This window comes from Coloeus monedula (assembly GCF_965178545.1).
Source record: "Coloeus monedula genome assembly, chromosome: Z".
In the NCBI taxonomy this organism is placed as follows: domain Eukaryota; kingdom Metazoa; phylum Chordata; class Aves; order Passeriformes; family Corvidae; genus Coloeus; species Coloeus monedula.
This window is the reverse complement of record NC_138822.1, coordinates 55,279,596-55,307,485: the sequence shown is the minus strand read 5'-3', so window position 1 is coordinate 55,307,485 and position 27,890 is coordinate 55,279,596. Positions and strand designations below refer to the sequence as shown.

Below are 27,890 nucleotides of genomic sequence, written 5' to 3'. Positions count from 1 at the left end.
TGTGGCTCTGATTTGATGATTGAGTTGGTCATTGCAAAGTCTTCACAGTGCACATAGAAGAAAGTACTTTCTTAAGTCTGCCAGTTTTTTTCATTTTAATATATTTTCAAGTATTTTTCTTTCACATTCATTTTCTGATACAGAACTTGCACAGTGGAGGAAACAAGCTATAGTGAAGCGTTTTATATGACATCACAGGCACATTTATTAAGATTTGAAGAGAAACAAGTGTGTTTCCCACATTGCTAAATAGTGTTTTTCTGCTTTGCTGGTCAGAGCTAAATCATCAGTGGTGCTTGTGCACAAGCTCTGAAGAAATCTGTGGGACTTTTGCCAGAATGTATGTAAAAGGCTGAAAAACTTCACTCCTTAACAGACATTTAAAGGCAGATTTCTAGCAAGAGAGAGAATATTTTATAGGATGTGTCATCCACCCAAGATTAAGGTTTCAGTACAGCACTGCGTCTTCCACGGAGACTTCCTACTGAGCAGGATCCCACCCACATTAATTGTGGGAGTTTTGGATCTGCTGGGTCCAGTCCTGCAGACTGCAGCTCTAGGAGATACACAAGCTTGTGGAGAATTCCTCCCAGGCTAGATGATGACTGGAGACTGACAAAAAGCTGTGAGATCATATCTAGTGTAAGTTCAGATTCAGGGTATTTTGCTTCACAGCTTTTTTTGGAGCACAACATTTATTCTTGCATTTATGTGGACATAAGGAACAGCAGTAAAAGAAATAATTCCTAGCAAAACAAAATTTAATTAATGGACATGGGCGTCTAGACAAAACAGCAAAGGGAGAGAATTTGACCTGTCTCCAGTGAATATCTGGACAAATGCTTTTAACATTAGGAAACTGAAAGGAGTGGGGAATAGAAGAGAATTTGCTGATTAGTTTGGCCATCTCTGAGGGTTAGGATTTGCCTGGGATCGAAGGATATTGACCCATCTAAACCACTTGATTTTTGAGACTCTGTTTAATATTTGGTGGCCTTAAGTTCCATTTAATCAGGGGGTGGATATCAGTTTTTTCTAAGAAACATTGGGATGCATTTGATACCGCATCTCCAATTAAATGATTCAGCAAATGTTGGTAAAAAATTGTAATTCACAATTCTTGAAATTAGCCATGTTTCCAGATGTTAGAAGTGCTAGTTAAACTAGTTACTCCTCTGTAGTTACTTGAGATCAACTTTGAAAAAAAAAAATAAAGTATTTTTTTAATACTTCTATAATTTGTGTGCAACAATTGTATCTTTCACTCATGCATACCACATCCTAACTTCATGAAACACCGTGCAGCAAGTTTATAGAAAAATTAATCCCCTTTTAACACTGGATTGTACTCTAAACTGAGGTTGCATAAAATTGACACGTTGGCTTGAATAGTTTCCAACTCTACAGAAAACATCAACAGTCCTACTGGATAAAATCTTCATAAAAACTACAGCCACTATTTAACTTCAACTGTTAGTGCATAAAACAGAACAGAGGCACCACAAATACTCTGTCAAGGCACTTATTGCCTTTAGATTTCCACAGTGCAGCACAGATCACCGGGAACGACCTCCACAGCCAGGAACTACACTCCAGTTCTGCACTTGGGAAAAATAGGCCCATTCACCTCTGCAAGTCTTCTCTTCCTCACTGAAAAAGAAGAGAAAGAGGAGTCAGTCATGGCAATGGGAGAATGTGGATGGAGGCTTGCCTTAATAGCTGTAGAAGGAGCTGAGAGATGTACTTTCTGCCAGGAAAGAAACAGGATAGCAGCAGCTGCTGAATTCCTGCTTTAAGCAGCAGGCACAGCCTTTCACAGTAAAATCAAGGAAGATGAGGTTTGTCTCCCTATGACTTTTTAAGGCCAGAAGCTACTTTCAGCCCTACCTCCCTTATTCTGTAGTTAATTGTATTTCACAGTTTGTAACTGGATTTTGGCCAGTGCATCATCTGACTGATGTAGAGACAGCAGGAAACAGATGTCACAGTTTTTCCTTGGCTCATTTTTCAAATTAAAAATTTGCCTTTCAAAAAAAAAATTTTTTAAAAACCTTACCCTAAGCCACTGGGCTCCAGTCCTCTGATCATGGTTAACATGGTCAAAGCAGTCTTGTATCTAGTCTTAAAAACTTGATTTACACCTGTTTGACACCTACACTCATGACTTTTCAAGAAAGGTGCAAAAAAAAAAACAGAACAAAAATGTATAAAGAGAATGCAGAGGTTAGCTCATGAGGATGAACATGAAAGCCTTCACAGTCAGTTCACACAGAGTATCTTAGGGATCAGAAGCTATGGCACCAAAACCATGTTCTGGTAGCATCAGTTGATAGGCAAGAACACTGGAGTGGAGCACAGAAGCAGAGGTCTATTGCTGATAGGGAGGAAAATAAAGGTTTTCTTTACTTATACATTGTCCAGGTGTAGAGCTGAGATGCTATTGCCAGAGACCATCAGACCGATGAATACGAGCTGCAAACAACCAAATCAGACAAAAAAATGCAGATCTTAGTGGTCAAAACGGCAAAATACACAACTCTTACATGGAAGGCAAGTTGTGAATTCATCCCCTTAACAGCAGGAACAATCAAAATACTAGATTTTAAATCTTTGAGCTGATTATTTTGAATGCCAGGTGCTGCAGAGTCATTAAAAATTATGCTCTGTTCGAAAGGGCAGAAAGTCTTTCCCAGTGCAGTGCTTGAGTGACCAGGAATGCAACCACAGGCAGAACAGATACCCAGTGAACTCACTGAGTACTGAGTGTTTTGTGTCATCTGTGAAGAACTGGCTCATACCCTTGTGCTTGGCTGTGCTTCCTAGGAGGACAGTGCTGGCTAAAGCAAGATTGATCTTTTTCATTTGTATTTAAAACACAACAGATCTATCATCTGCCTAGATATGACAGCTGCCAAGTACAGTGTGGTGGGTGTGTTAGCTGCATTCAGCACTGCTCTGCTGGCCTGGTTTCCTGTGCTCTACAGCAGCTTGTAGCCAAGCAATGGAAAGCCTCTGCCACGTGCTTTGGCTGAAATGGCAGTTTGCAGACTTGCCTGCATTTTACTTCACAAGCATTTCTGATCACTTCATTGAGGGTATACAGATAACTCATAAGCCATGTGGCTTCCCACATATCCCTACAAACAGTTCCAGTTTGTTTTGCTGAAGGGGATGGGCCAAATCTTACTGCTGTCAAAGTTCAACTCTACTACTTTTCATCTCCTTGTTAAAGTGGGAATGAAGCTGGTGGAAGACATGCAGTTGGCAGGAACCACAAATGCTAGCACCTCATAACCCATGTGCCACATGCTGTATCACAAGCTGTACTGAACCCCATTAGCAGCTCTTGCTCTTTCCCAACAATTCCCACTGTTACTGCAAAAAACACTGCCTGGCTGGCAGCAGCTGCATTAAGGAACCGGTTGGTGAAGGCTGCCTTCCTCCGTGAGGGGCAAAGCATCATCAGGCCCTTCAAGACCCACATTCTAATTCATGCACATCTTCAACGTGAGCAGTTCTGCCCTAATCCCACCAGCAATTGCCCAAAGGACATTCCCATGCTTCCCGGCTTGCAGCCAGCTTCACTCACCCAGGTCGTTGTTATTCATCATGGCATTGGAGGCGCGAAGCCGGGGACCTTGCTGAGTGAAATGGTACCCAAACTTCAGAAGGGAGGTGTTCTTTTCCAATATATTCGCGATTTCCATTTCTACTTTGTTGCCCAAGGGTTGACTCTTTTGAAAACAGAAAACAGAAAAGCAAGTTGTTCAGGCTAGAGGGTGATGCAGAGCAAGCACTTAGAGGGAAGGGGTGGAGATTGCAGATCTTTCTCTGGACCTGTGGTTCATTTGACATTTCTGACTTGGAGCTGGTAAAACGAACTGCTGGCCTTTTCCTGTACACATGCTACAACCCAGCAGCTCCAACTCCTCCTGCAGACATTCCCACAACTCCCTTTGTCCAAAGTCTTTTATTTCTTGGACAGATTAGCAGCTAATGGACATCTGCAGAAACCAGGATTTTGGTCTCCCAGTCAGCTGTCTCTGAGTTCCCCATAGCTCAGCCACTTCAAGCTCTGGGTTTCTCGGGGAGCTACACTTGCCCCAGCCTCTGTACCACGGCACACTCAGCTCCCCACACGCAGGCTTCGTTCACCCGACCAGAGCTGTCACCCACACACGCTTTACCTGGTTGTCAATGCGCAGCTCCACAAGTGACGTGTTACCCTCGAGTGCTTCGACAATAGCCAGGATCCCTGACCCGGAAATGAAGTTTGACTCCACATTCAGGCTCTTCAGTGTGTTATTGACCTTCAGCATTTCTGCCAGGGCCTGTGGACAGAGGTAGGCAGAAAGAGCTGGCAGTCAGACAGGCAGGGGCAGAGCACTGCAGGGCAGCAGGGCTTCAGCTCCCCTCACCTCCAGAGGACTCCAGGAGGAGCCCACATGAAACATCTGCTAAGCAGTTTTCACTGCCACCAGATGGAAGTGCTGTTTGTGAAGGGGTTCCCTGCTGTTGCAGGGGAATTCTTGAGCATGAGCATGCTGGAGGCCACAGCAAAACCTCGCATGGACAAACACTTGGGGCGACCCCAAAAGGTGACAGTCCACACCTGCAGCTGCCCTGTGACAGCTTCATCTGTCCCTCTTCTAAAGCCAGCACGGTCATGACAAGGATGCTGGCCTGCACTGGCCCTGCCTCCATTCTGATGAGTCCCTGCCTGCACTGCACAGGGTTGAGATGCTTCCCATTACAACATGCGGAGAGAGGAACATCTGTCTTGAACAACAAAGGATGCTCCACATCCAAGGTGTCCTCCCCCAAGCAGCATCACAATCGTATTAATCATTTTTGCTTCCCTTAGTGGGTGAGATCGGAAGTGGCTGGAATGCTCATAATGTCCCAGACCTGATCAGATCATGTCACTTCATACAAACTGCAAGGGAGGATCCATTTACACCACGAAACAGAAGGACCAGAAGGTGATGCACACATGGCAGAGCTGACCTGCACCCACAGCACTTAGCCCCACAGCTCTCCTAGCCCAGCACAGCACCCCTCAAGCTTTCAGATGGCACTTGTCCGGCCTGCACAGGGTTTTTTCCCAGTCCAGAGTGCCTGAAATAATTTAAGAGTAGTACGTGCCCTCCAGAAAGTTTATTTTCTATCAGGAAAGTGGTGTGCACACATGTGTGTGTTTGGGGAGGTAGGCAGGGGTAACCTGGGTGACTAAGAGCAAAAACTGACTGCAATGGTGCTGGAGAAGGATGCGAAGATGCAGCCTGGAAGGCAGCACGAAGACCAGGCAGAATGGCTGGCTCCTCTCTGCATCCCCACTGATATTTAAGATCACTCATAGCAGCCAGAAATTCCCATTATCACCTACAGAGGCCACGAATGAGGAGACCCTGCTTCTGCACACGTCTGCACAAAGAATACAGGAGAGAGAGCTGGAACAGACATGTGTGGGGGGAGCAGCAGGTGGGCACACCTTTTTACCAACAGAAACAAATCTCCACAGAGAGAGACAAACTGTTTTTTAGAACATGCCACTAGGTCATCGCTTCTTGTCTCACGCTCCTTTTCCAAGAGATCCAAGAGGACAAATATGAGACTGCATGGATTAAAGGACTGCACCCTGAAACCTCCACAGATGAAAAATGAAGTGAAGGAACGAAAGCCTGTCTGTTGCTGGCTTCCACTAGTGCTCCTGAAACTGAAGCACCTGCACCAAACAGCTACAGGTGTGAAATGTGCCAAACCCAACACAAGGTGCTGAAGCAGTCAGTCAGTAATGCCGCAAATACCTTGCCCAAGAACAGCTCCTGTCACAACACTGGAACGATGAGCTCACAGTACTTACAAAAGCAACAGGATCATTGCTCCGTGTCCCAACGATGCTGAACTTCTTCACGTACGTGTTGTTTTTCAGTGCTTCTGCAAAAGCTTTTAAAGTTGGTATCGGAATATTCTGTGACAAGAAACGCAGAAAGCATGTGTTAGGCCATCATCTGTGTGGAATGAATATGCAATACATTTAAAAAATACTTTTAACTCTCATCAAGGTCAAATCACCAAATGCACTGAAGTAATTCAGGAAGGGGTTGATAAATGTTTTAACAAGTTCACTTGCTAGAACTAGCATGTTCTAAGGAGCATGGCAATGTCTTCATCCTATTTTGTATGCTGCTGAAAGCTTACTGCCTTGATTTGAAGCCACATCTCTGCTCTTTAATTGCCCAGAAACTCAGCTACCTAGGAACACAGGCCTTGTGGGGATGTTTGTAACCAGGATCCGTGAGCCTACAAAGCACTGCTCCTGCACTCTCTGATACGAACGACAGAGTGAGAAACATTCATGTCACGTTCAGAAAATTTCCATCTATGGGAACTGATCCAGAAAGGCCTGAAATGATCCCTTGTAACACAAATCACAGACACCTCTGACTGCTTTATACAACATCTTACAGGCTAACATTTGCCATGCTATGTCTCAGCCCAGAAAAAAAAATCAATGCTGCTTTTTCTGAGTTCCTTCAAAATTAGTATATTTCACTTACAAAGAACTTTAGATACCCTTTTCAGATGTGCAAATTTTCACCCAAAATTTTAAGTGGCATCCTCACCTTGGACTTCTTGCCACACCATTTGGATCCCACCATGTGGAATCATCTATACTCAACGTCATCCACAGAGCCATAACACAACACCCAGCAGCTTAGAACCTCCACTGTCACTCCGCAGTTCTCCAAACCCCATCCCAAAGTCATGAGTTCAACACACAAAAATAGTGTCTGCCTGCCTGCCAGATCCTCAGCCTTGTGTCCTCAAGGGATGGGGTTACTAGCCTGGATCAAATACATGAAAATAAAAATATTTTTGTTTTAGAAAGGCGCGGGTAGCATGGCAAAAATGTGTTTCATGTGCATGTGGAGTTAACCATGTTCTTGCTGTTTAGCTATGTCATCATTCAACAGACACCATGAAACAGAACCTGTATTTTTTACTGCCTGTATGCGTCCCAAAGGCAACACAAGAAGTGGTGCTATGTCCTGATTTGCTTTCTACAAGAAGTAAAAGAGCTCCACAGAAGGGATGGGTGGGAGATGGACAGAGCCACCTACAAGAAGGGTGACTTCTTCATATTTTCATAGCAAGCATCTGGATTATGAAGCCTTTTTTCCCCCACCATCTTATAATATACATCAACATCCCCTCCACGAAAAATGCCTGTCTAAATCATTAAAGCAACCTAAAATGGCTTTAGCCAGCCAGCCAGTTTTGGGTCTCCCCAAACTCCCTTGACACAGCTCCATTTTTCCAGGCACTTAGACGAGTCCTTGTGCTACCAGCCTCAAGCCTTTGCTCCACAGCAGGTAACAATCCATTCTGCTGCCCACAGCGGAGATGGGAAGTGCTGGTGTTTCTTGTCTGGCTACATTCAGTGTTATGATAGTGCTCTGTGCAGCAAAACAGACTCAGTGTCTGCCTTCTGTGTATCAGACTCTTAGTCTTGTTTCTAAGAGAAGAGGGTAGAAAGGAAAAAATACCATAATATTGTTAAGGTTGACTTCCTCAAGGTCAGGATCATTGTTTTGTATTCGTTTCAGAGTTTCCTCCACGTCTGTTGAGTTTGGTTCTTCATCAGGAACTGGTTTGTACTGTGTGGGCTTAATCACACCTGCAAGGTAAAAGCAAGATGTGAAAAGAAAGCACCCTGAGTAGCACTATCTTTTCTTTGAGTGTGTTCATCCTCTTCCAGAAGTGGAGAGATGGAAGCATGACCTGACAAACAGCCACGAGATGAGAGGCCCCTCCACTGGGGCCACCCAGCACAGGACAGCCAGTGCCTACTGCTATGTGCTGTCAGCGTCCAAATCTGGGTGACAGAAGGCACACTGCCTGCATGGGGCTGTTGCCTGGGCTGTGCTGGCTCCCGATGGCACCAGCGAAGTGGCTGAGACTGCACTGGCTGGCGCAGGGCAAGGATGCACCAGAGATGGCCCCAGCAATCACAGGCTGCTCTGACACGCACGACTCTAACCTTCAGCCTAAAAATAATTACCACTTTGCCTCTGCTAGCAGCTTCAATGCCAAATACGGCAGCCTGCTAGAATAAATCACTTACTGTTGAGCCCTTCTTTGTTCACAATGGTGCTGCTCCCCAGTGCCTCATAGTACTGCTGGTTACTCATCAAGGTGTGCATGCCAAGGATGGCTACAGAGAAAGAAAAGGAGAACATGACTTATTGTAGGCTCCAGTTCCAGGAAAAGACACAGATGCTGCCTGGGATGGGAGTTCACAGCACGCTAACTTCCCCTGTGCAAGCACAGACAAACATACAAAGGAAGGACAAAGCCCCCTAGCTGGCATAAACGCACAACAGTGCTCAAATGTGCTCCCTTGTTTATTCCAATGCAGCCTGATCCACAGGAAAAGAGGAACATCATCTTGTGGACAACAAACAAACATTAAAGGCCTCCCAGTAGCCTACCTCACTGAGAATCACACGAAAATAACGAGAAGACAGTAAAAAACTCAAAAAAATGCCATGGGTAGGCTTTAGTATAAGGGGCCCAGTCCAGCAGGAGTCTGCACATCCTTGTCACCCTTGCTCACTGGGCACGTGCCATGCAGTTCCACAGCCCAGTTTTGGAGATGAGCTGTGCTGCACATGGAGCCAAACCGACCCCAAGGCAGCAACACAGGAGGTGACTGTCACCTGAAGCATGGCAACGCACGCCGTGTTTTCACTCAGAGCAAGCTGGGGTGGTGAATTTGGTGCATTTGGAAGGTGACACTGTGAGAAGCTAAATCTCTGCTGGCTTGGTCAAAATGTAGAGAGTGGTGGTATGAACACAGTTCAAATGCTGTAAGAGCCCAAAAGCCTAAGTCAGCCCATTTGCATCTCTCAGACTCAAGACTGCAAAGCCAATAAGCAAATGCAAATGGAACCATGTCTGGGGGCTCTCGTGACATTTCTGGCAGCTGCAAATGACCAATAAGAAGTCAGTGCCTTAGAACTTTTGGGCAAAGAGTTTGTTTCTAAAAGTAACCCTGCTATAAACAGGAAGATGATGTTTGAAAATATACTGACTTTTTAATCAACAACTTTTTTTTTTAGTATCTAAATGACCTTCTAAAGAAAAACGCAGACACACAAATACTTGTTAAAACAGACACATTTGAACAAGTCTTGACCTCTGGATAGACACAGCTGCGAAAATAATAAACTTCTCCTTAAAATCCAAGCATGCCACCACAAAGGCACTTCTTAGGCTTGTTGGCACCAGTCTGTCACCATGTTCTGTTGTTTTGGCCAAGAAGGGCTGGAATTTGCAGGAGAAAGGTATCCTTGAAGCCCAGCACATGAATGAGATCTGTTATGGTGACAGCTCATTGTGACTCTGTGTCTGGGTTGCACAGGCTGGACAGCCAGCAGCAAACAGTGTCAGTGAACTTCCCCAAGGTCCCCAGCACATTCCCAACTGGATCTCACAGAGCCAAGCAGTCTCCATCTGAAAGTCTGAGTGAGGCTGGGCACTTCGAGTTTGCTTGTTTGTATTTTAGCTGGCCCTCTTATCTGTCATTTTCTTGCAGATGGAATTTTCAGAGGTGCCACACAGCTTGGGAAAGTAATTTGTAGGCTCAGCATTTTGGGAACACAGGTACTCCCCAAACCACAGCTTATTTGGACAATTAAATCTCTCCAGCAGCCAGAAGTGTCAGTGTCTGGACTGCAGAGAGAGGCAAGGATCTGCTGTCATGACCATAGGTTTTGGTGGCTCAAGTTTGTGTTGGTAGACAAGAGGGACCCACTGTTTCTAAGTCTGGTGCTTACGGTGTATTCTCCAAAGGAACTCAAGCAGAATGAAGGCACCCCATTTCTGTCTCCCTCACCTGACCAAAGATGAGGAGCCCTTCCAGGGATACTGAGAGTCACCCTCCTTTGGCTAAGGGAGGGATCCAACACACCACAGCTCACAATGATCCCTGCTAAACAGGCAGGAGCAGAACAAGCTCCTGCTAAACGAGCCCTGCTAAGCAGGCAGGAGCAAGGCTGTCAATGTCAATATTGAGCTTTCAGCACAGCTTGTGTCACATCAGTACTCCTGCTGCCACTTAAGTGTATTCTCCCAGCAGTTGTAGAACAAGCTGCCCTGAACAGGATTTCCCTGTGACAACAATTGCTGCACAGATCTAGATCTTAGAAAGGCAGATTTTATAGGATAGGGCTTTATAGGACTCTAGGATTAACAGTAAAAAAGCAAAACCCACAGATGCAATGCTTGGTGCTTATGTTTGGGAGCCTTAAAGCAGAAACACATTTCTAAGCCAAAATGCAGTATTATTATGTAGAAGATGTCTAGCTGGTGTAGTTATTCTACAGACTTTCTTACAGACTTCTAGCAAGGAGGATACTGCTAGGGAGTATGGAAACCTGAAGGAGACAAAACTGGAAGAAGAAGCCAATATCACTGAAATATTCATTGACTGCTGGACCAGCAGACCACATGTGACCTCGCTAAAGCAGCATGGGGCATCCACGTGCTCCTTTGGCCAAGGCATGTCCTATCCCAAGCACAGAGCTAAGTCCACACCATGGGCTTCAGCAAGAAACCAGTATTGTCATCTGACTGGCTGACCACACAAATCACAAGAAATCCACCACTTAAAATGTGTTGAAAAAGCTCCTTAACAACCATCAGGCCTGAACGTCCACTGAAAGACTTCTATAACCTGACAGATACTTTAATAGGTTGCACAAGAAATCCACATTCTCCCTGGGTCTGCATGACTATTTCTTAAGATTTGGTTTGAAGAAAGCTGTGGTCTTGAATGTACAGTACAGGCTGGAATTAGCAACAGTCAGTGGCAGAAACAAAGGAGGAGATCAAACCACACACTGCTCCCTTGATAAAGCTTTCTTCTCCCTCCTCAGCTTTGGACCACACTCCTGATTAAATCACACAGGCTGAATAACTTTTTTAAACAAATAAATAAATTCTGTCAGAACTGACAGCATTTAGATAAACAGAAAAAAAGCGCAATAGCTCATTACCCACAAAGGAACAGAATAACCCCTAATAGTTGAACAACTTGAACCCCCAATTACTGTGAAATTATTTTACCAGCAATGTCACAGAGCTCTGCATCAGAGGCATTAGCAAGGGCTTCCTCCAGTTCCGGCTCCAGAGTCACACTTTCCAAAACGGGATCCATCGGCTTCTGCTTGGGAATCCAAGCTTTTCCTATAAATGCAAAGTGAGGTCACTCTCAGTATAGCTACAGCACTCAGTTCACAGCTACCCATGCAGACGCATTTCCATGTTGTGAGGTTTGAAAAGTAGAAAGGACGGAGGGAGCACAAGACAAAAATGAGGAGACACTGAATGCATTTCCATCAGCTTGGTCCGAGTCCGGCTGCAATGCGAACAGAGAGGCACCTGCCTGACGGCTGCAGAGCTGAGCCCTTCCACCAGCGCGGCATCTACGGAAACCCAACAGCACATCGCTACGGGATCATGGCTGTTCACAGCACAGCACTCACAATGCCATGCACAGCCTGACCCTGCAGGTCTTCACTTCTTTGCACAAAAGGGGTGAAGGTTTAACAGCACTCAAGAGAGGCCAGTAGACTGGACCGAGCACTGTGCAGGATCAGTCCTGCCACTGAGATACCTCTTGCTGCTAACTCCAAGGGCATGTTGGCAGGGCAGATGGCACAAAAGAGGGTGGAAAGGAGGCGGTGGAGGGCTCTGGCAGCAAGCAGAGACAGCAGTTCAGTGAAGGCATGGGATGAAAGGAGGAGCAGGCCTAGGGCAGCTAGTCTAGCTCAACCCTGCTGCAAAAGGCATGCCACATGGAGACCCCCTGTGCTTTATCTCTCTGGAAAGAAAAAGAACAGACCTATTCCCTACAATTCAAAGGCACAAATCTACAGGTCCAGCTGGTGATGCAAACTTGTCATCTTAGCTGCTTGCTCATGGCCTTTTCCTAAGGGGGGTGCCCACACCCCCCTTAGAGGCTGAAGCTTTGAATGCAGTCAGCTCCCTGCCAGGCCCCCATCCCATTGCCCATGGGGATCACTGGGCAAGCCATGACCCTTTCTCTGCTGGAGCTGGCTGCATCCCAGGAGGCATGGGGCAGTGGACAGGATCGATGGGCCTCCCCAGCTGCTTGCAGCTCCTCACTGCTCAGGCTACCAGTAGGCAGCAGATTCTTCTCAGAGGCAGAACAGGTCAGATCTAAGATTTCACAACACAGCATCCACTGCCCAAAAGAAAAGAGAGAGGCTTGTGATGTTTTAATACACCACGGCAGGGAGCAGTCTGCTGGGTGAATTCAGCATTGCTGGGACAGGGGTAGGAGGGATCTGGGAACATTTTGGAGCAGTCCCCTCCCCTAAAAGTCCCGGATCACTGCAGAGATAGTGAGTGCAAAACGCCTGGCCTAGCATGCCAGCCAGGACTATTTTTGTCACCTCTCTGAAACCAGAGTCAGCAGCACCAAAGGGGAGAAATAATCCTACTGCTCAGGGATATGCAGAAAGGGGCTAAATTTAGCCTCAAGGAAGAAGCAACTGCACCTCAGGCTCCCCTGGGACAAAATGGAGGCTGCCATAAACAGCCTTTTGTTCCCATCTCCTGCCTGTTCACTGCCACTCTGACAGAGAGGGCAGGAATCTGCCTCCTGGGACACAGCTGCTCTAGCAAAAATAGGCAGAGTGTCATGTGCCTGCACAGCCAGGCATCTTCTGGGTACTCGGCAGCAAAATGTCTGCCCTGGCTTGGTGCACAGATCTGGAACCCCTGTCCCACCAGATGCATGGCTGGGCAAACTGTATGTACCACCTGGTGTGTGCAACACCAGCAGGGAACAAGAGAAACAGGGCAAACTTAATTCTGCTGTCATGCAATATCTCCTTCTGACACCTCAGTGCCATCAAAATTTCTGGGGTTTAAACTAGTTTAATTTTAATTACCTAATTTAAGTTAATTTCTAAGTTTTAGAAAGTTTTGTATCTCAGTCATGCTTTGTTACAAGACGGAACTTTGAATTAAATGGTGCATGCATGATGATGACACTGCATGACATTTTATGTCGTAACACAGTATGCCTGCACACCCCAACTCCCACTCTGTGGCCCAGCAGCATGGCCACGGAGAGCATCTCCCATGGCAAACTAGTAAATCACCCTCCAAACTGCAAACGTGGTGATTTATTTACAGCTTCATCACAGCTGTGAATATGTAATTAACCATCTCTGGCTCACAGTCACTGTAAGTAGTGTCTTCTCGCTACAGCGTGTTACAAATGAAAATATGTTTAATACATTTGAGATCACAACAGACTGAAGTAGGATGCTGCAGACTCAGAATGCCTGAAATACCTCTGTCCCCTGCAGAACACTGCTTCTACCTTCTAGGCTAGACAGGTGGGTAAGCAATGGAGCACATGTGAAAGGTACCAAGCCAGTCTCCATGGTAGCACTCAATTTACTCATTTACTTCTCTCAAGCACTACTTTTTTTTAAAATCTGAAAATACCACCTCGTCTTTTATTAAATAAACAGATTTAACACAAACTCTTTTTAAAAGAGAGCCATGTGAGTCAGTAAGGAGACACCTTTCAAAAAGACCTTTGTTAGGAAACATGCTCATATGCCCACATTTTCATGCACTTCTTTTTTCATATGGGGCAACCATTAACATGAACAGTGCACAACGAGATCTCCTGCAGGGGGATCATGGTCCAGAGGAAGACACAATAGCTGAAAAAAGCTGCTGAGAAGCTCCTGGAACGTAGAGGAAGGGACTGACCAGGCCATATCCCATGTCAGATGATATTCAGAGTTCTAACGGGAACAGGAATGTCACTTGGATAATGGGCCATATACAAGGAAAACAGGAAAAGATGCCAGACGGAGAGGAAAGAAACGAGGCAGATGAAAACCCTTGCCATGGGCCATGCAGAGCAGGAGTGCAGCAGCTGCTGCAAGGTACAGTGCAGAAAGACACAAACCAGCAACCTGCAGGAGACTGGGAAATAAGACTGGCGTTGTCAAGAGGTGATGAAAACTAGATGGGAACTGCTGGGACTCATCATAGCTGTGGAGAGCTGTGGAGTTTCTCTATGGTGAGAAATACTCACCATACTCACAGAAATGCACTGTTGGGATGGAGTGTGAAAGGCAATGGTGAAACATGGAGCATAACGTGAGGAGCTCACAGAAGAACAGGGCAGAGGAGAAACAAGAGAGGACTGAAGATAATTTCTTTCCCAGAGCCTGATACAGGTGCAATGGCATGGGGATGGGTAGAGGCTGCACAGTGGTACAACTTCTGTCCGGCACTTAACAACAGATCAGGTGGTGCCCAAATCAGCAAGCACAGGGACCTCTTGGGCACATCCCATCTTATCAGCAAACCTGGGCTGGGGCTGCTGAGAGAGCAGATTCACCACCCCAGTAGTGTCAAAGAGAAGTTTTATCAACACAGGTCAGACACAACCCTTCTGCTGTGCACCCACTGTGCCTTCATCATGACACACCCAGCATGGTGTGCAAAGGATGACCATACCTCTCTTTTCACCCGTGTAAGGAACCAAATCTTCTCTGTCTTTAACATCCTTTGCCTGCTTTTCTAGGTGGGCCATGAGTTCCTCCCTCTTGAATGGGCCAGTTGGTGGCTTTTGCGTCTGATCCCGCTGCCTGAGCCCGGCCGGCAACAGTGCATTCTAGACATGGAGGTGAGAAACACAGGTTATCTCTGCAGGCCACAGTCCCCATCCATCCCTCTCCCCTCTACACTTCCCTCATTGCACCATCTTTCTTCCACACTGCTGGACAATTTGCTTCTCCTTGTTTCAAAGGTTACCTTCACCCAGCCCCACTGATTCCCACATCATCCAAGACATGTGATGCTCCTTCCTCCCTGCAGTTTCAAATGCTGCCAAGTGGATGTTTCTCTGCAACATCAGCTCCAGCCCTCCCTTTCTGGAGGCTCTCAGCCATCTTCTCCCCACTACATGAGTCTGTCCAAGTGCCTACAATGCCCATGTGTCCCAACAAGAATCAGTTCAGTTAAATCTCATGACCTTTCACAGAGCTGACCAGAGAGTTGTGGTGGTCTTTTCTGCCTTTCATGATCCATCACAAAACAACAGAGAGGGTCTCACAGAAGTCACTTGGTTGCAGAGCAAAACCCCTGTGAACCTCAGCCCTTTTTCAAGCTGCCTCCTTGTTATTTAGTCACATAAGCCACCATGGGAAGTTGGTTCATGCCTGACACATATGGCACGTAAACACCTGCTTATATTTAAATATAGAACAGCCTTAATGCAGTAAGTAAGACTATTCCCAGATTTGACACTAAGCATGTTCTTTAAAGCTTTACTGGATAGAAGTCAATGTTTACTTTTTAAGACATCCAAGGTGATGCTGAACAACAAACTAGTTTTTCCATGCCTGCCTGATGAAAGTAGTTTGTTATAATTTATATCTGTATCAGTGAAAAGCCTGGGAAGGAAAATTACTGATACGAAGCAGTTAGACCCCGGCAACCTTGGAGGGCAACAGAAGAGAAGTGTGTGAATTGCACAAGCAGGGAGGCATAGGAGACAGCTTGCTTCCTCAGGCTTCATGCCGTGAGAGGCAACCATGCAATCTTCAAGCAGACAAGACCTGCATTGACAGATGTCCATAATTATTTTACCTTTCTCCATCTTTCACAGAATGCTGCCTGACTCTGTGTCTTCTGAGGTAGCTGTAACCAGCCCATCAGCCCATACGCTTAATCCCAGGAGCTAGCTTGCCAGCTCTCAAATATTTTCCTGCGTTGCAATTAAAAATACTGATGATGCAATCTACACCACCCATCATTTACTCCAGAAACACTAACTGCATGTTGCAGGAACAATTTCTCACTTGGCAGTGCCCAAGCTCCTCGAGTAACACTGCCGTAAGCCAGAGGCCTGCCAGTTGGCTCTGCATATCCCCTGCAATAGGACAGTGCTGGCTCCAAAAACCTTTCACCAGCTTGGCACCAGCACTCCCCATGTTTGCGTATGTGCAGCTCTTGCTGATGTTAGGAGGCTGCTAAAAATGAACTGTCCCACTCTGCAAAACCCTGGGATTTGGGTTTCTTCTGGAGGAAAATACAGACCATTTGAAGTTTGTTACAAAAAACCCCAAACCCAAAACACCAAAAAAAACCCCAGAAAACCCTCAAACCAAGCAACCCGCAAAACATGCCCTCCAAGGTGGCCTAGTCTGAAACAGATCCATTTTCCACAGGATTATTGCCCTGCACCAGCACTGGGTCATACTGGTGCTGCAAGTCACAGTTGCTCATCACATCGGGAAAGGGCAGGAAAACAGAAACAAAGACACACATGTAGACTGTGCTTCCAATGGCAAAAAGTTCTTCTGGGCATTTGCAGCCAGTCTCTTCCACTCTCGCACCAAGTATAGGCTCTGCAAAGGATCCCACTGAAATACAGATTACTAATGCAGCCCACTCCCCCACAACTACTAAAATTCACTACCTAGAGTCTCAATTAAAAATTACTTACATCAGGATCCAGCTCTTCCAGTTCATTCTCTAACTTCCTGAGCTCCTCCTCTGTCAGAGCTCCAAGGATCTGATCTTCATCTAGGTCTCGGTATTTTTCTAGCTCCTTTCTGTAAGACATCTTAGAAGAGTCTCGTGGATCTCACTTTTATGCTGAAACGGAACCTGATATGAAAACAAGAAGCGTTAACACTGAACACATGAAGCATGATGCTGCAGCCTGCCTGGCTGGGGAACACTGAATACCCCAGAGCTGCAGACTTATGCTTAAAGCGTGGCTGATTTCAAAAGATTGCTCAGGGCCCCCCATTTATATCCTACACGCACATAATGGCCCACGGACATGAGAGTGGCACAACTCCGGCAGCACATTGCCCCATCGTGGATTTATGGCACAGGACTGAGGAAGTTCTTTTTACAGGACCCCGGCTAGAGATGACTTTCTGCAAGCAATGCTAGATGCTAGTGAAGTGTCCTAGGCATTTATTTCCCTGAAGGACAATAAACCAGAAGTCATAAAGTATGCAGCTCTCATGTCCTTACAAGCCCCCAATAACACCACCCTGCACATGGCACTCCAGACAACATCGTCACCAGATGGGAAAACAGATTTGTAGCACCACTGAGTACCTCTGAGCCCTGAAAACCTCCATGAGGCTACAGTGCATGGCACTTCTTCCCGTGTTTTAAAGCCACAAGGAGATCAGGAAGTATTATCCACTCAGGTTCAGGAGGCTGCCAGTTAAATGTGCTGTTTAGTGACCCACCTTCCCTGAGACAACACATGTTTGCACTCCTGCCGGCTAAGCAGCTGACCTGTGTGCTGCTGCACGTTCTAAGCCAATTCTGCAAGAAGAGAAGTGAATGGTCTATCTTCATAATCCCTGCTGACCCCAAGGTTTGGCCCATGTCTCCTAGTATACCGTGCCATACACAATCACATGCATCTAACTCGACCTCTGCAAGCAAAACGAGACAATGGTCAGTGTGTTTAAAATATGCAGGTGAGTTAAAAGTACACTCAGTGTAACACACAAAAGCATATCCAACTCTGCTCTTTTGCAGACAGTCTCCTTCTGTTCCACTGCACTCAGTACATTTATAACTTTTTTGGCTCTGTTTTTGCAGAGAATACTGAGCCCTAGATAATTTAAGGTGACTTTTCTTAAAGTTTTGCTATTCCTCTGAGTGACATTTACATAAAATAACAGCAAGGACTGTGCATTTTTTAAGGAGACAAACATCTTTTGAGTTTCTATAAATGGTCTCTTTTCAGCTCCTGTGGAGCATCAGAGCCCTACCCTGAATCACATCTCTCCAGCTTTGCTTGTCCCCTCAGGACAGATTATGTTCTTATGATCACTCTTCATTAGTGGAGAAGTTTCTTTATAAAAGTTACAACATAGCTGCTGTTTCAGATAGGAAAATTATCTTTAGCTTGGTCACAAAAGGGCACAGTAATGCACACATGCTTGCTAAACAGCAAGCCCTTAAATTTAGAGCTGTCATCTTGTCAGATGCTTGGTTCCCCGCTAGTGTGATGGTAATTCCTGCATCACTCACATTCCTGCCACTCGACACTTAGGAAGTTAAGTGCCAGGAGATGGTGCCTTCTTGATGGCATAAACAGCCCCTGAAGCTCCCTCAGCTGGGAACTGAGAGGGTGAAAATCTTTTCATTGGATTGGTTTGCTCTAAGCAGCAACCATCAGCCTGTGGACACCAGAGCCAAGGGCAGCCAGGAGGGCAGAGAGGAAGCAGGGGCTCAGTGGGTTTGGCTGAGTGAGGTGAAGGGACCCCACACTCCTGTGCTTCAGCAGTTTGCAGCAGTCAGTGCAGGGCCCCCTGTGCTACAAGGCTGGCGGGCAGCAGCCACACACCAGCCAGCCTATGAGCCATGTCCAGCACCCTGCCCTTCCTGTAGGCATAGAGAAGGGCAGAGCCTTTACTGCAGCTACCCATGAACGCTGATGCGGGAGCTCCTAGAAAAGCAGCCTGGACTCAGATCTGGACACATACTGTGCTACTGCAGCCTTAGGTTGCAGTGCCTGAACCACGACTAGCCTGGATTTCATACGCCATATGTAGTTTTGACCATTCTGCTGTGGAAGGAGCTGGAGCTAGGAGCAGGCAGGAAGGCAGAGAATAACCCACCCCAGGCTGCTAAATTCCCTGTAATGACTTAAAATACCCACACCTGCCACACACATGGCAGTATCTGTCTTGGCTACATGAGGACAACTATTCCCAGAAGCAGCCACAGACCCTTCCCAGGAACGCAGGCTAGGCTGCAAGCAGGGACCCATCTGGGACCAGAGTGCAGCCCCGCAGGGCTGACCTTGCTGCCTCCTGCCAGAAGGACGGAGATGTCAGCACTGAGAGGCGAATGGCAGGACAGACATCGGATGTCAGTGCACACAGGCAACGCTTCTGGAAAACGCTTCAGGTTTCAAAGCATCTTGCAGAGATATGAAGCCAGGGCTGCATATAGCAAAGGCCCTGAGGGTTGAGGACAGGTGCAGAGCCTGCTGAAACACAGCTGAAATCCCCATGGGGAGAATTTCGTTTGCCACATACCCTAAACAGAGCTGTCAGGGGGCACAGTGCCCTCCCAGACTTGCTGGTGCAGCCGGACAGCACTGGCAGCTCGCACATCTCCTGCAAAGAGTACACTGGGAGGACTGCTTGTCAGGAGCACCAGCCTCGCCCGTGGCAGCAGGACATTCTGTGCCACTCCCCTGCCCGCAGAACCAGCCGTTCAGCATCGTGTCCTCCAGCACAGCCTCCAGGACCAGTATGTTTGCTGGCTCTCCCTTATCTCCACATCCCAGGCCTCTTCTACTCTATCTTGCTAATGAGTGCTGGGAGAAAAAGCAAACCAGCCCATCTGCTGTAAATGGTAAGAGGGCTTTGAACTGCCAGTGATAAGAAAGCAGGTAAATTTTGCTAAGTGTAATTGTTTTCATTTATACAGAGTACTGAAATAGCCACTGCCACAAACAGTTCTCCCTGACTTGTGCCAGAGTATGTGGTTTAACACAGGTCCCACCTTCACCTGAGCTCAAACTAAGTAACAAGATCCTTCAGCACAGCTTGAGTTCTCACTCTTCTTCATCAACCCTGTCACTTTTCATTCAATCAACTATGGAAGCATCACAAAAGAAAGTAAGTGTAATATTCAGAAACTGCACAGGACTGACACTATTGCAACTTTAAGTCTTCAAAACATTGAAATTCATATTGACTGCTAAGATAGCAAGACATCAGGTCTCTTTGTTCAAGGTACTTGTCAGACGCACGGGAAGACAGCCCAAGCACTCACACTTTGTACATCTGAAGAGCACACAGGCTGGAATGCAAAACGATCACTAAAACTGTTAAAGGAGAAAAATGAAATTGGATGGGAGATAATAGAAAGTCATCTACAAGGAAGACTGTTCTCACCAGAATATGGGAAAACAAAACAAAACAAAACAAGACAACATTTCTGATCATGAGGGGGATGGAATAGTTTCTTTCGGAAGAGTTCAAAAATGCTGAACAAACAAATGGATGCTGAAAATAAGTGAAAATCAAAAACATCCTGTATGACACTGGAAATAATCCTTCCACAGCGCTTTGCACTGGTACGGCCCCTCTGCAGCACCATGACCTTTTTGGGGTACCGAAACCTGAGAGCAGCACTGACGTCTGCACGGGGAAGCGGTGGAAACCCATCTGGGAAAGTATCCCACGGGGGACCACTGTGTTTTACCCCCAGATGAGGGCAGGCACCAGGACATGGTTGTGCTCTTCAGGTGGGTGAGCAGGGAGGGCAGGAGCAGGGCAGCAATGGGTTTAGGCTGCAGCAGACTGCTCGGGGAGACTGTGGAGCAGCACTCGTCCTGCCAAGTCACAGGGTCTGCTGGATCATCCCCCAGTGATCTGACAACCCCAGGAAAAAGAACAAATGAGAAAGAACTTGGTAAAGCGACAGGAACAGCAGCAAGACAAATTTCAAGAAAATACAGAAATGTCATTGTGAAAGCCACGCGTGCTCTGTCAAGGCACGCTGTGTGCAACACCTGGCACATGCTGTGCCGGGCAGCCCATCACCTCCCTGCACACCCTCTCGCGTGCGCCAGCACGCCAACACCAAGGCAGCACAGAAAGCACTTCCCTTCATACATACACAGGGAGAAAGAGCAACTAACATCAGCAAAGGTGCAGGGCTCTCCAGGGATAAATTCTGGTATCAGCCCAAGCCAACCCTGACTCCAGGGGTTTGTGCAGGCTGCAGCATGCAGCCACCATGCCCAAGGCTCAGCACATGGGAGGGTTTGGGGCATCCCTAGCCACCCCCACACCGAACAACCACCAAAGGCAGAGGACGGGAATTCTGTGTAGTCTGCCACACAAACAGAGCCATGGCTGAAAAAATTAACTTCCTTGACCCAGACAACCCTCAAATCTACTGCAAAACCTCTTCTGTGCTCTGAAATGTGAAAGCAGACCAAGGGGCTTGGGTTTTGGGATAAGGAAGTAGCCAAGCATGACCAGCACAGCTATTGATGATTCTTGGAAAAACTGCCAAGTTTGAAGGCAGAAGTCTTTTCAGGATGAAAGCTGTTTTTAAAGGGGCAGTGAAGGCAGGAATTAATGTTGTGAGGGATGCCTTATAATCAGTTCCTGCTTGACTCACACAGGGTTTTGATTTAGGAGGTTTTTTTTTTAGAGCTTAAGTATAACAAACCAGTATCAACCAGCCTCTCTATAGTTGCTACAATCACCTTTTTTTTTTTTTCCCTTTTCTTTGACTTGCAACACAACTTAAAAGATAAATGCCCGGGTTTGGGGTTTTTTGATTGAAGAGCTATGCATACCAAAAGTGACCATTTCCTATTAACTCAACAAAAGTTAGGTACTTTCTGTGCAAACACTTAAACCTCAGTGAGTCACCCAGGTGCAGATCCAAAATGCATGCTGTACAGATGAGAGGAACAAATCACCTCCAGCCTGCTCCTAAATGAAAACTGTCTTACATGGTCAGTCCTCTGACAAACCTTAAAGCCATTAGCTAACCCTAACAAAATCTCATGCACGACTCAGACCCTAATTTCTTGGGAAGCTGCACATGTATGCAAAGCATCATTCAGCCTAGAGATCTCCTTTGGCTGACAGTCAGGAAATGAAGGAGAGCTGGGGCACTTGCAGGGTGTTCTAAGGCAAGGTGGGGGGTACCAGAAGCACTTGGAGAAGGGGTAGCTGTTACACACGTAGACCTGGAGCAGACACAGTGGGGATGTAGGGATGAAGGAGATCAACCCACCAAAAAGTGAGTCTCTGCTGATTCTGCCCCTCCTGCAACAGCTTTCAAACCCTGAGCTTGCATCCCAACATAATTGGGTGCTGTTGACTCCATGGCCACCCTGCTTTTTGAGTCACTGGGAAACCAAACATAACCAGTTCCCTGGAGTTTCAAGAACTGACCGACAAATTATGGCCAGATCCAGTAGCAACAAAGGGAAAGATGTGCATCGGCTCCTACTGAGGCCACATCTAAAAATGTGAACCTATGTGAATTTTGCAAAACCCAATAGGAAACCAGAGCAGAGGTGGAACTGGATCCATCCCCAGTGTCATCACACAGCCAAACACAACCAAAGTCTTACTGCTGGGTGCTTGCAATCACTCTTTACCCTGCTCACAAGGGAAGTCAGCACAGGTGCTGGTACAGGTGTGTCTCCTCCCAGCACACCGGTACAAACATCACAGCTGGGCCCTGCAGTCCCTTCTCTCATGGACACAACCAGAGCCCAGCAGTGGCTTTGCAAGAGACTACATGCCTGGCACCTGAGGTACAGACATTCAGAAGTTTACCCCACTTCAAATGAACATTGTTCTCCCTGAAAGTCAAGTCTTTGTCTCAGCAAAATGAAAGGAAGATAAATACCTAAGGCCAGTCCTTTAAGGGAATGGTCTCCTGCACATTTCTACAGATCCCTTTTCAGGCAGACCCCATTTTCTCAGTCAGAGAGGAAAGCATCATTTTAACAAGCCATAAACACAGACCCAGCCTGCAGCATCAAGCACTGTTGGCCTGCTTGGGCTCTGTTATCACCACTTTGAATGTACAAGATGTTGAAAACTCTTGCAAAAGCTATGAAAGACTTTCGGTAGACTCCTTTGTGGACTGGGGAGTCCAAGCTGCATTAGAAAGTGTCTCGCCAGGAGACCCACATGAGAGACCCGAAGGATACCCTCTGCTTAGCACCACTGAGGCTGCAGCTGGATGGTGCATGCAATCTGATGTCCCCTAGTAGAAGACAGGTCTTTCCAACCTGAGCAAACAACGGGAATTGGACTTTTTCAGCCTGGAGAGGAGAAGGCTGAAGAGGGATCTAATTACAGTCAGTCAGTCACGTGCTGCCTAAAGGAAAAGGATTTTTAAAGAAGAAAAAACACAAATTCATGTCCTGGATGAGGAGATTGGACCGTGAAAAGACAGGGGATGCCCAGATGGTGAGAAACTCTGCCACATCAGATGTAGAAAGCAGAGCACACACACTCATTGCTCCAGGCAAGTCAGCCATCAACTAGAAAGACTGAGGCACTCTTGGCCTCCCTGCAAGAGGCTCATGCTTAAGGAAATCCAACAGCGAATCTGCTGTCCCTTCAGGAAACTCAGACTTCTCCAAGGAAGATCTAGGTTTCCTCCCAGCCAGCGGCTGTTAACCTAAGGCATCCTGAAATTCATATTTGAAAGGAAACATCTGGAAGAAGGCATTTTGGGTCTATCAAAGCACATGACTTCTGACTCTTGAAGTGATATGCCAGCCATGCAGAACACGTAATACTATCTGGAGTTACCGTCACCATCCAAACCCCTGCAGCAATGAAGTTCAATTAGGCCATAGGCAAGACTTACTGATGATGCAGCTTCATTTGCATGGATATCCTCATGCCAGGGCTGACATTTCCATCCTGGCACTTAGCTCCACAGCAAACAGTATGTTGTCTGAGGTCATGCATACACCAGGGAAGGCTCCTTATGCTTGAGCAAAGTCACTCTCCCTCTATCCACTAGTGCTGAGGAAAGTCTCACACTGCTTGCACTCTCCTGAGTCATCTTCTCAGCTCACTCAACTGCTAACCTAATATCCAGAAACTGCCTCTATCTCCTGGCTCTCCTCTCGTCAATACTCCTGCAGCCTACAAGCCACACAACTCAATACTAGCTCTCACTAAGTGGTCTTTCTCATTAGCAAATAGTTTGGATGTCTGGTGACCAGGCCAAGATCTGCCAAAGCTCAAACACAAAGCAGCCCAGCTGTATCTCCCCCACTTTACATATTTTACTAAGACACACACTTGTAAACACAGTTATGTGCTCTCCTATTTGGGGTGAGGTTCTCTCATGCACCTGGCATGCACTCAGTTGCTTAATTACTAATCCCTGTGAAAAGCATGTGGGCACACTTGTGTCATTAGTGACACTGCGCACTCAGTTCCTGCTCTGTAACTTGAACCCTTCCACTTGGAAGCTTCACAGACAGCACGATCTCCTCTGTAAAGTGATCCTGGGTTTCTTGCCTGAGTTTCTCTTAGCCCTCAGATGGACACCCCTGTTTTTGTGGCACACTCTGATTCTGCAGGGAACCTGATGGGTGCAATGTGAACACAGGAGCAGAAAGGCTCCTGTCTTGCACTGAGCATTGCCTCAGATCCTTAGAAAGGCAGCAGCCATGTCCTGTAAAAGAGCCCTGCCAGAAGCAAAGCACAGCAAGCTGTTAGTAACACATCTATGTCTGCACGTCCCAATCCCACCCCACTGCTCGGGTGGCTGAAGCAAAGGAAATGGAAGTGAAATGCCCCACCAAGGTGCAGCTAATAAGCCCCAGACGGGTTGATGCTTAACTAACACTGAAGCAAAATGAGCAGTGCTCCAGCAGCAATGAGTATGTGGTGTACAGTGTGCACCAAATGCGAATGAGGCACTTAACAGAGGCGAGACCCTCACACAATCACACAAGGCCTGCAGAAACAAAGAAACCAGCTCCAGCTGGGAGAGCTACCAAACTGCACAGTGCCTGAATGGGGGAGAGCTCTGGGGAAGCATCACTGCAGCCTTGCTTCCACGCTTCTCCACAGGCTGCTGCCAGCTGGAGTATCCTGGGATGCACAGACTTTGGTTTGACCCAGGACAGCCTCTGTTATGTGTTTATCTCATTCACCATGAACAAGTAGGAAGAACTGCCTCCCAGGAAGGTGATGCAGCTCTAAGGCAAGGCTCCAGGGAGGTGGGATCTCCATCTCTGGGGATTGCAAACACAGGCCACATGAAGCCAGAAGCTCCCTATTTCAGGCAAGGTCTGCTGTGAACTGGGGATGGGCTGGAGAGCCACTGAGCCTCCCATTGCACTGCATCCATGTGCCCAAGAACATAGGGGCATTTAGCACCATGGAGTCATGGAACTCAACTTCACGTCCTGTTTCTTTCAAGAGCCTAGTAATTTTACCAAGTAAAGACATTTTGTCTACAGGTTTCTGCCTGAACAGAGAAGTGAAGACAGTCTTCCTGGCTCGTGATTTGCAAATGGCTGTCAGCTACAGAGGAAAAAAATCAGAAGGCAGACCACAGTTTCCTTCCCCGTACCTGTGCTTTCACAAAAACTCCACACACCTGAAAAACAGTGAAGCAGCACACAGAAAAGTAAAACAACTCATATCCAAACATTACATTTAGTAGCACATTGCTCTGGGGAATAGAAGCTATACATCCGTCAACAGGGGACTGGTGCTTCTTACAAAAGGATAATTCATGATCTTTTGTAAAGATAAATCAAATGGTCCTTTTGGTGAATGAAAGTAAAACTCGGGCAAAGAAAATCAGTAATGAGATAGACCAGACTGTATCCATACCTGTTTGACTTTCCCAAATACACTCAGGGGGGTGGGGAGCAAGCAACATATTTCCAATACTATGCAAAAACACAGTATCTGGAGAAAAGGCAGCAGACCATCACAGCTGAGAAGTGTGTGGAGAAGAACAAGATGAGTCAGGCTGGAAAACAATGCAATGCTGAGGGAGGGGTGGGGGAAGAGCTCTGACAGGGGGAAAACAGAGCCTTCGAAATGAGAAGCAGTGAGCCTTCTATGCAGTGTGCTTACTGGAATACCCAACTGCGTATACATCAGGGCAAGAGGTACAGAGGCTGTCAAGAGACAACACTGCAGACACTTCTGCAACTCTGCAAAAGGCATTTGGCTCTGGGCACTACACTGTGAGCAAGATGGCATTTGGCTTTAATGTTGTAGCCCAGCCTCTCCTTTCAAGAGGGCAAAAGATTAAGAGCTCACTACTATAACCTGAAGTAGGGGTTGTGTGCCCAAAAAGCTTGTCCAGTCTTTGCTCTGTCAGCTAGTCTGAGACAACATGTCACCTCTCAGCACAAATCTTGTCTCTTGGATGAGAAATGAGGAAGTCACTCTTCACTCCTGTATGATCTGGTGGGTCACACATGAGAAAGGGATTTAAGAAAAAAAATTAAAAACACTTAAAAACAATTTCAGTCACATGGCTGAGCACCCTTCTGACTCAAGGCCCAATACCCAAGGAAAGATGTAAAGCAAGCAGAAAGGACCTCCAGATAAGGGTAGAGCAGCTGACTCTGAAGGGAGGCAGAGGGCAATGGATTCTGCCCAACAAACCATCCATGACCATTTAAAAAGCAGAGGGCGACAGATGAGCACACCAGGATGGCACATGAGTGGGGGCAGAAGCTGCATCCATCTGAGTGAAGAAAGGTTATCTTTGAGATAGGCAGCGCCTTTCAAGGCAGTGACTGTTTCAACCTGGAGAAAGTATGGCCAAGGAAAATTCAACACACGGCCCCAAGGAACGTTCCCCCTGCTAATTTTCACTTTTCCCTTAGAAAAGCAGCACAGCTTTCTAGTGATCCGTTACCTGGAAAACCATCTCCTAGAAGAGCTCCCTGGATTACAAACGCAACAGCAGTAAAAAAGAACTCTCGGCGCCCTTTGCAACCCGGTCAGCGCGCTGCAGGGCCCTCTCCTCTCGGCGTGCCAGCACCCCCGATCGCCGCCGGGATCTGCCGCGTGAGCGCCTCCGCCGCGGGCCCGGGGACACCGCCTGCCCGCCGAGGGGCACGGCCCCGAGCCCGGGGACACCGCCTGCCCGCCGAGGGGCACGGCCCCGAGCCCGGGGACACCGCCTGCCCGCCGAGGGGCACGGCCCCGAGCCCGGGGACCCCCGGCTGCCGCAGCGCCCGCCGCCGGCTCCGCGCATCCCGGCGCAGCGCTCCCACCTCCGGGCACGGCTCCCCGCAAGCAGGCAAGTGCGCCGGCAAGCAGGCAGAGATGCAGGCAGGCATGGAGGCAGGCAGGGAAGGAGGGCGACCCAGCACCCAGGCAGTCCCCTCTCCTGCCAGCTACCCAGACCGCAGCGGCGGCCGCTATTTCTGTCGAGCCGGGCACGCTCGGTGCCGGACAAATATTCTGCCCCGATCCGGGCCGGGCCCGCCGCCCCTTCGCCCGCTTACCGCACGCGTGAGCCGAGCCGAGCCGAGCCGAGCCGAGCCGAGCCGAGCCGAGCCGAGCCGAGCCGAGCCGTGCCAGCCGAGCCCGGGCGGCGCGTCCTGCCCGCGCCGGCTCCGCCGCTGCCGGGGGCGGGGGTCCCGCCCGGCCGCGGCCCCGGCCCGGCCGTCACTCAGCGGGGGCCGGCCCCACCGCCCCTCCCGGCCGAGAACAGCTGCGCCCGGCTCGGCCCCCGCCCCGGGCTCCGGTTTGGTCGGTCCTTACCCTCTGCCCGCACGCGGGGTGGCAAGTGCACTCCGTCCATCCCCGGGGCAGCTGCGGGGCGCTGCGGAGGGCGGCAGCAAGGGCAGCATTTGCTTCCAAAGGGTCTTTCTTGCTTTTTAACGATTCAGACACGCTGGAGCCTGCCTTTTGTCCCGTGGCAAAGTCCTTCTGAGTGCCGAGACAGACGCCTCGGCAAACTGCCTTTTTGGGAAAGCCCACAAGATGTGCACGCATCTTCTTGGGGATCTAGGACACTGTAAAGCACCCTGAGACTGTGGCTGGAAAATCTCATTCCCGGGCGGAGTGGTGCAGCACTGGGACAGGGGGAGCAGCAGGGCCTCAAGGCTCAGCCAGACCAAGTCATGGCCACCCAGGCCTCTGGCCGGATGGTCCCACTACCAGCACTGCTGGGGACCTGTGGCTGCAGTCTTGGGCACTTTATAAAAGCTAATTCCCCACAAATGCCATCTATATCAATGCACCTACTAATCCCGTGTCTTACTTCACGCCATGTCA

At 47.8% G+C, this 27,890-nt stretch overlaps 1 protein-coding gene across 2 annotated transcripts; it reads right to left on the bottom strand.

Moving 5' to 3' along the window:
• Positions 1-78: 78 nt before the first annotated feature.
• Positions 79-27,282, bottom strand: TMOD1 (tropomodulin 1). 2 transcript variants are annotated; one of them, XM_082301244.1, is made up of 10 exons: positions 27,116-27,282; positions 16,577-16,740; positions 14,584-14,740; positions 11,134-11,253; positions 8,129-8,218; positions 7,551-7,681; positions 5,864-5,971; positions 4,188-4,331; positions 3,590-3,734; positions 79-1,650 (listed from the first exon to the last, which is right to left on the bottom strand). In XM_082301244.1, exons 2-10 carry the CDS (start codon positions 16,694-16,696, stop codon positions 1,586-1,588), a joined length of 1,080 nt encoding a protein of 359 aa, XP_082157370.1. In that variant the 5' UTR covers positions 16,697-16,740; positions 27,116-27,282; the 3' UTR covers positions 79-1,585. The 2 variants fall into 2 exon arrangements, with proteins under 2 accessions (XP_082157370.1, XP_082157371.1); XM_082301245.1 differs by lacking the exon at positions 27,116-27,282 and adding an exon at positions 26,521-26,539.
• Between the last annotated feature and the right edge of the window lie 608 nt (positions 27,283-27,890).

Excerpts from the sequence above, each read along its gene's own strand:
- TMOD1 (XM_082301244.1), bottom strand. The coding sequence starts at position 16,696 with ATGTCTTACAGAAAGGAGCTAGAAAAATACCGAGACCTAGATGAAGAT. Across the intron at positions 5,972-7,550 it reads TCAACCTTAACAATATTATG|AATATTCCGATACCAACTTT; the intron begins GTATTTTTTCCT and ends TTCTTGTCACAG. Across the intron at positions 4,332-5,863 it reads GCAATGATCCTGTTGCTTTT|GCCCTGGCAGAAATGCTGAA; the intron begins GTAAGTACTGTG and ends CTCTGTCCACAG.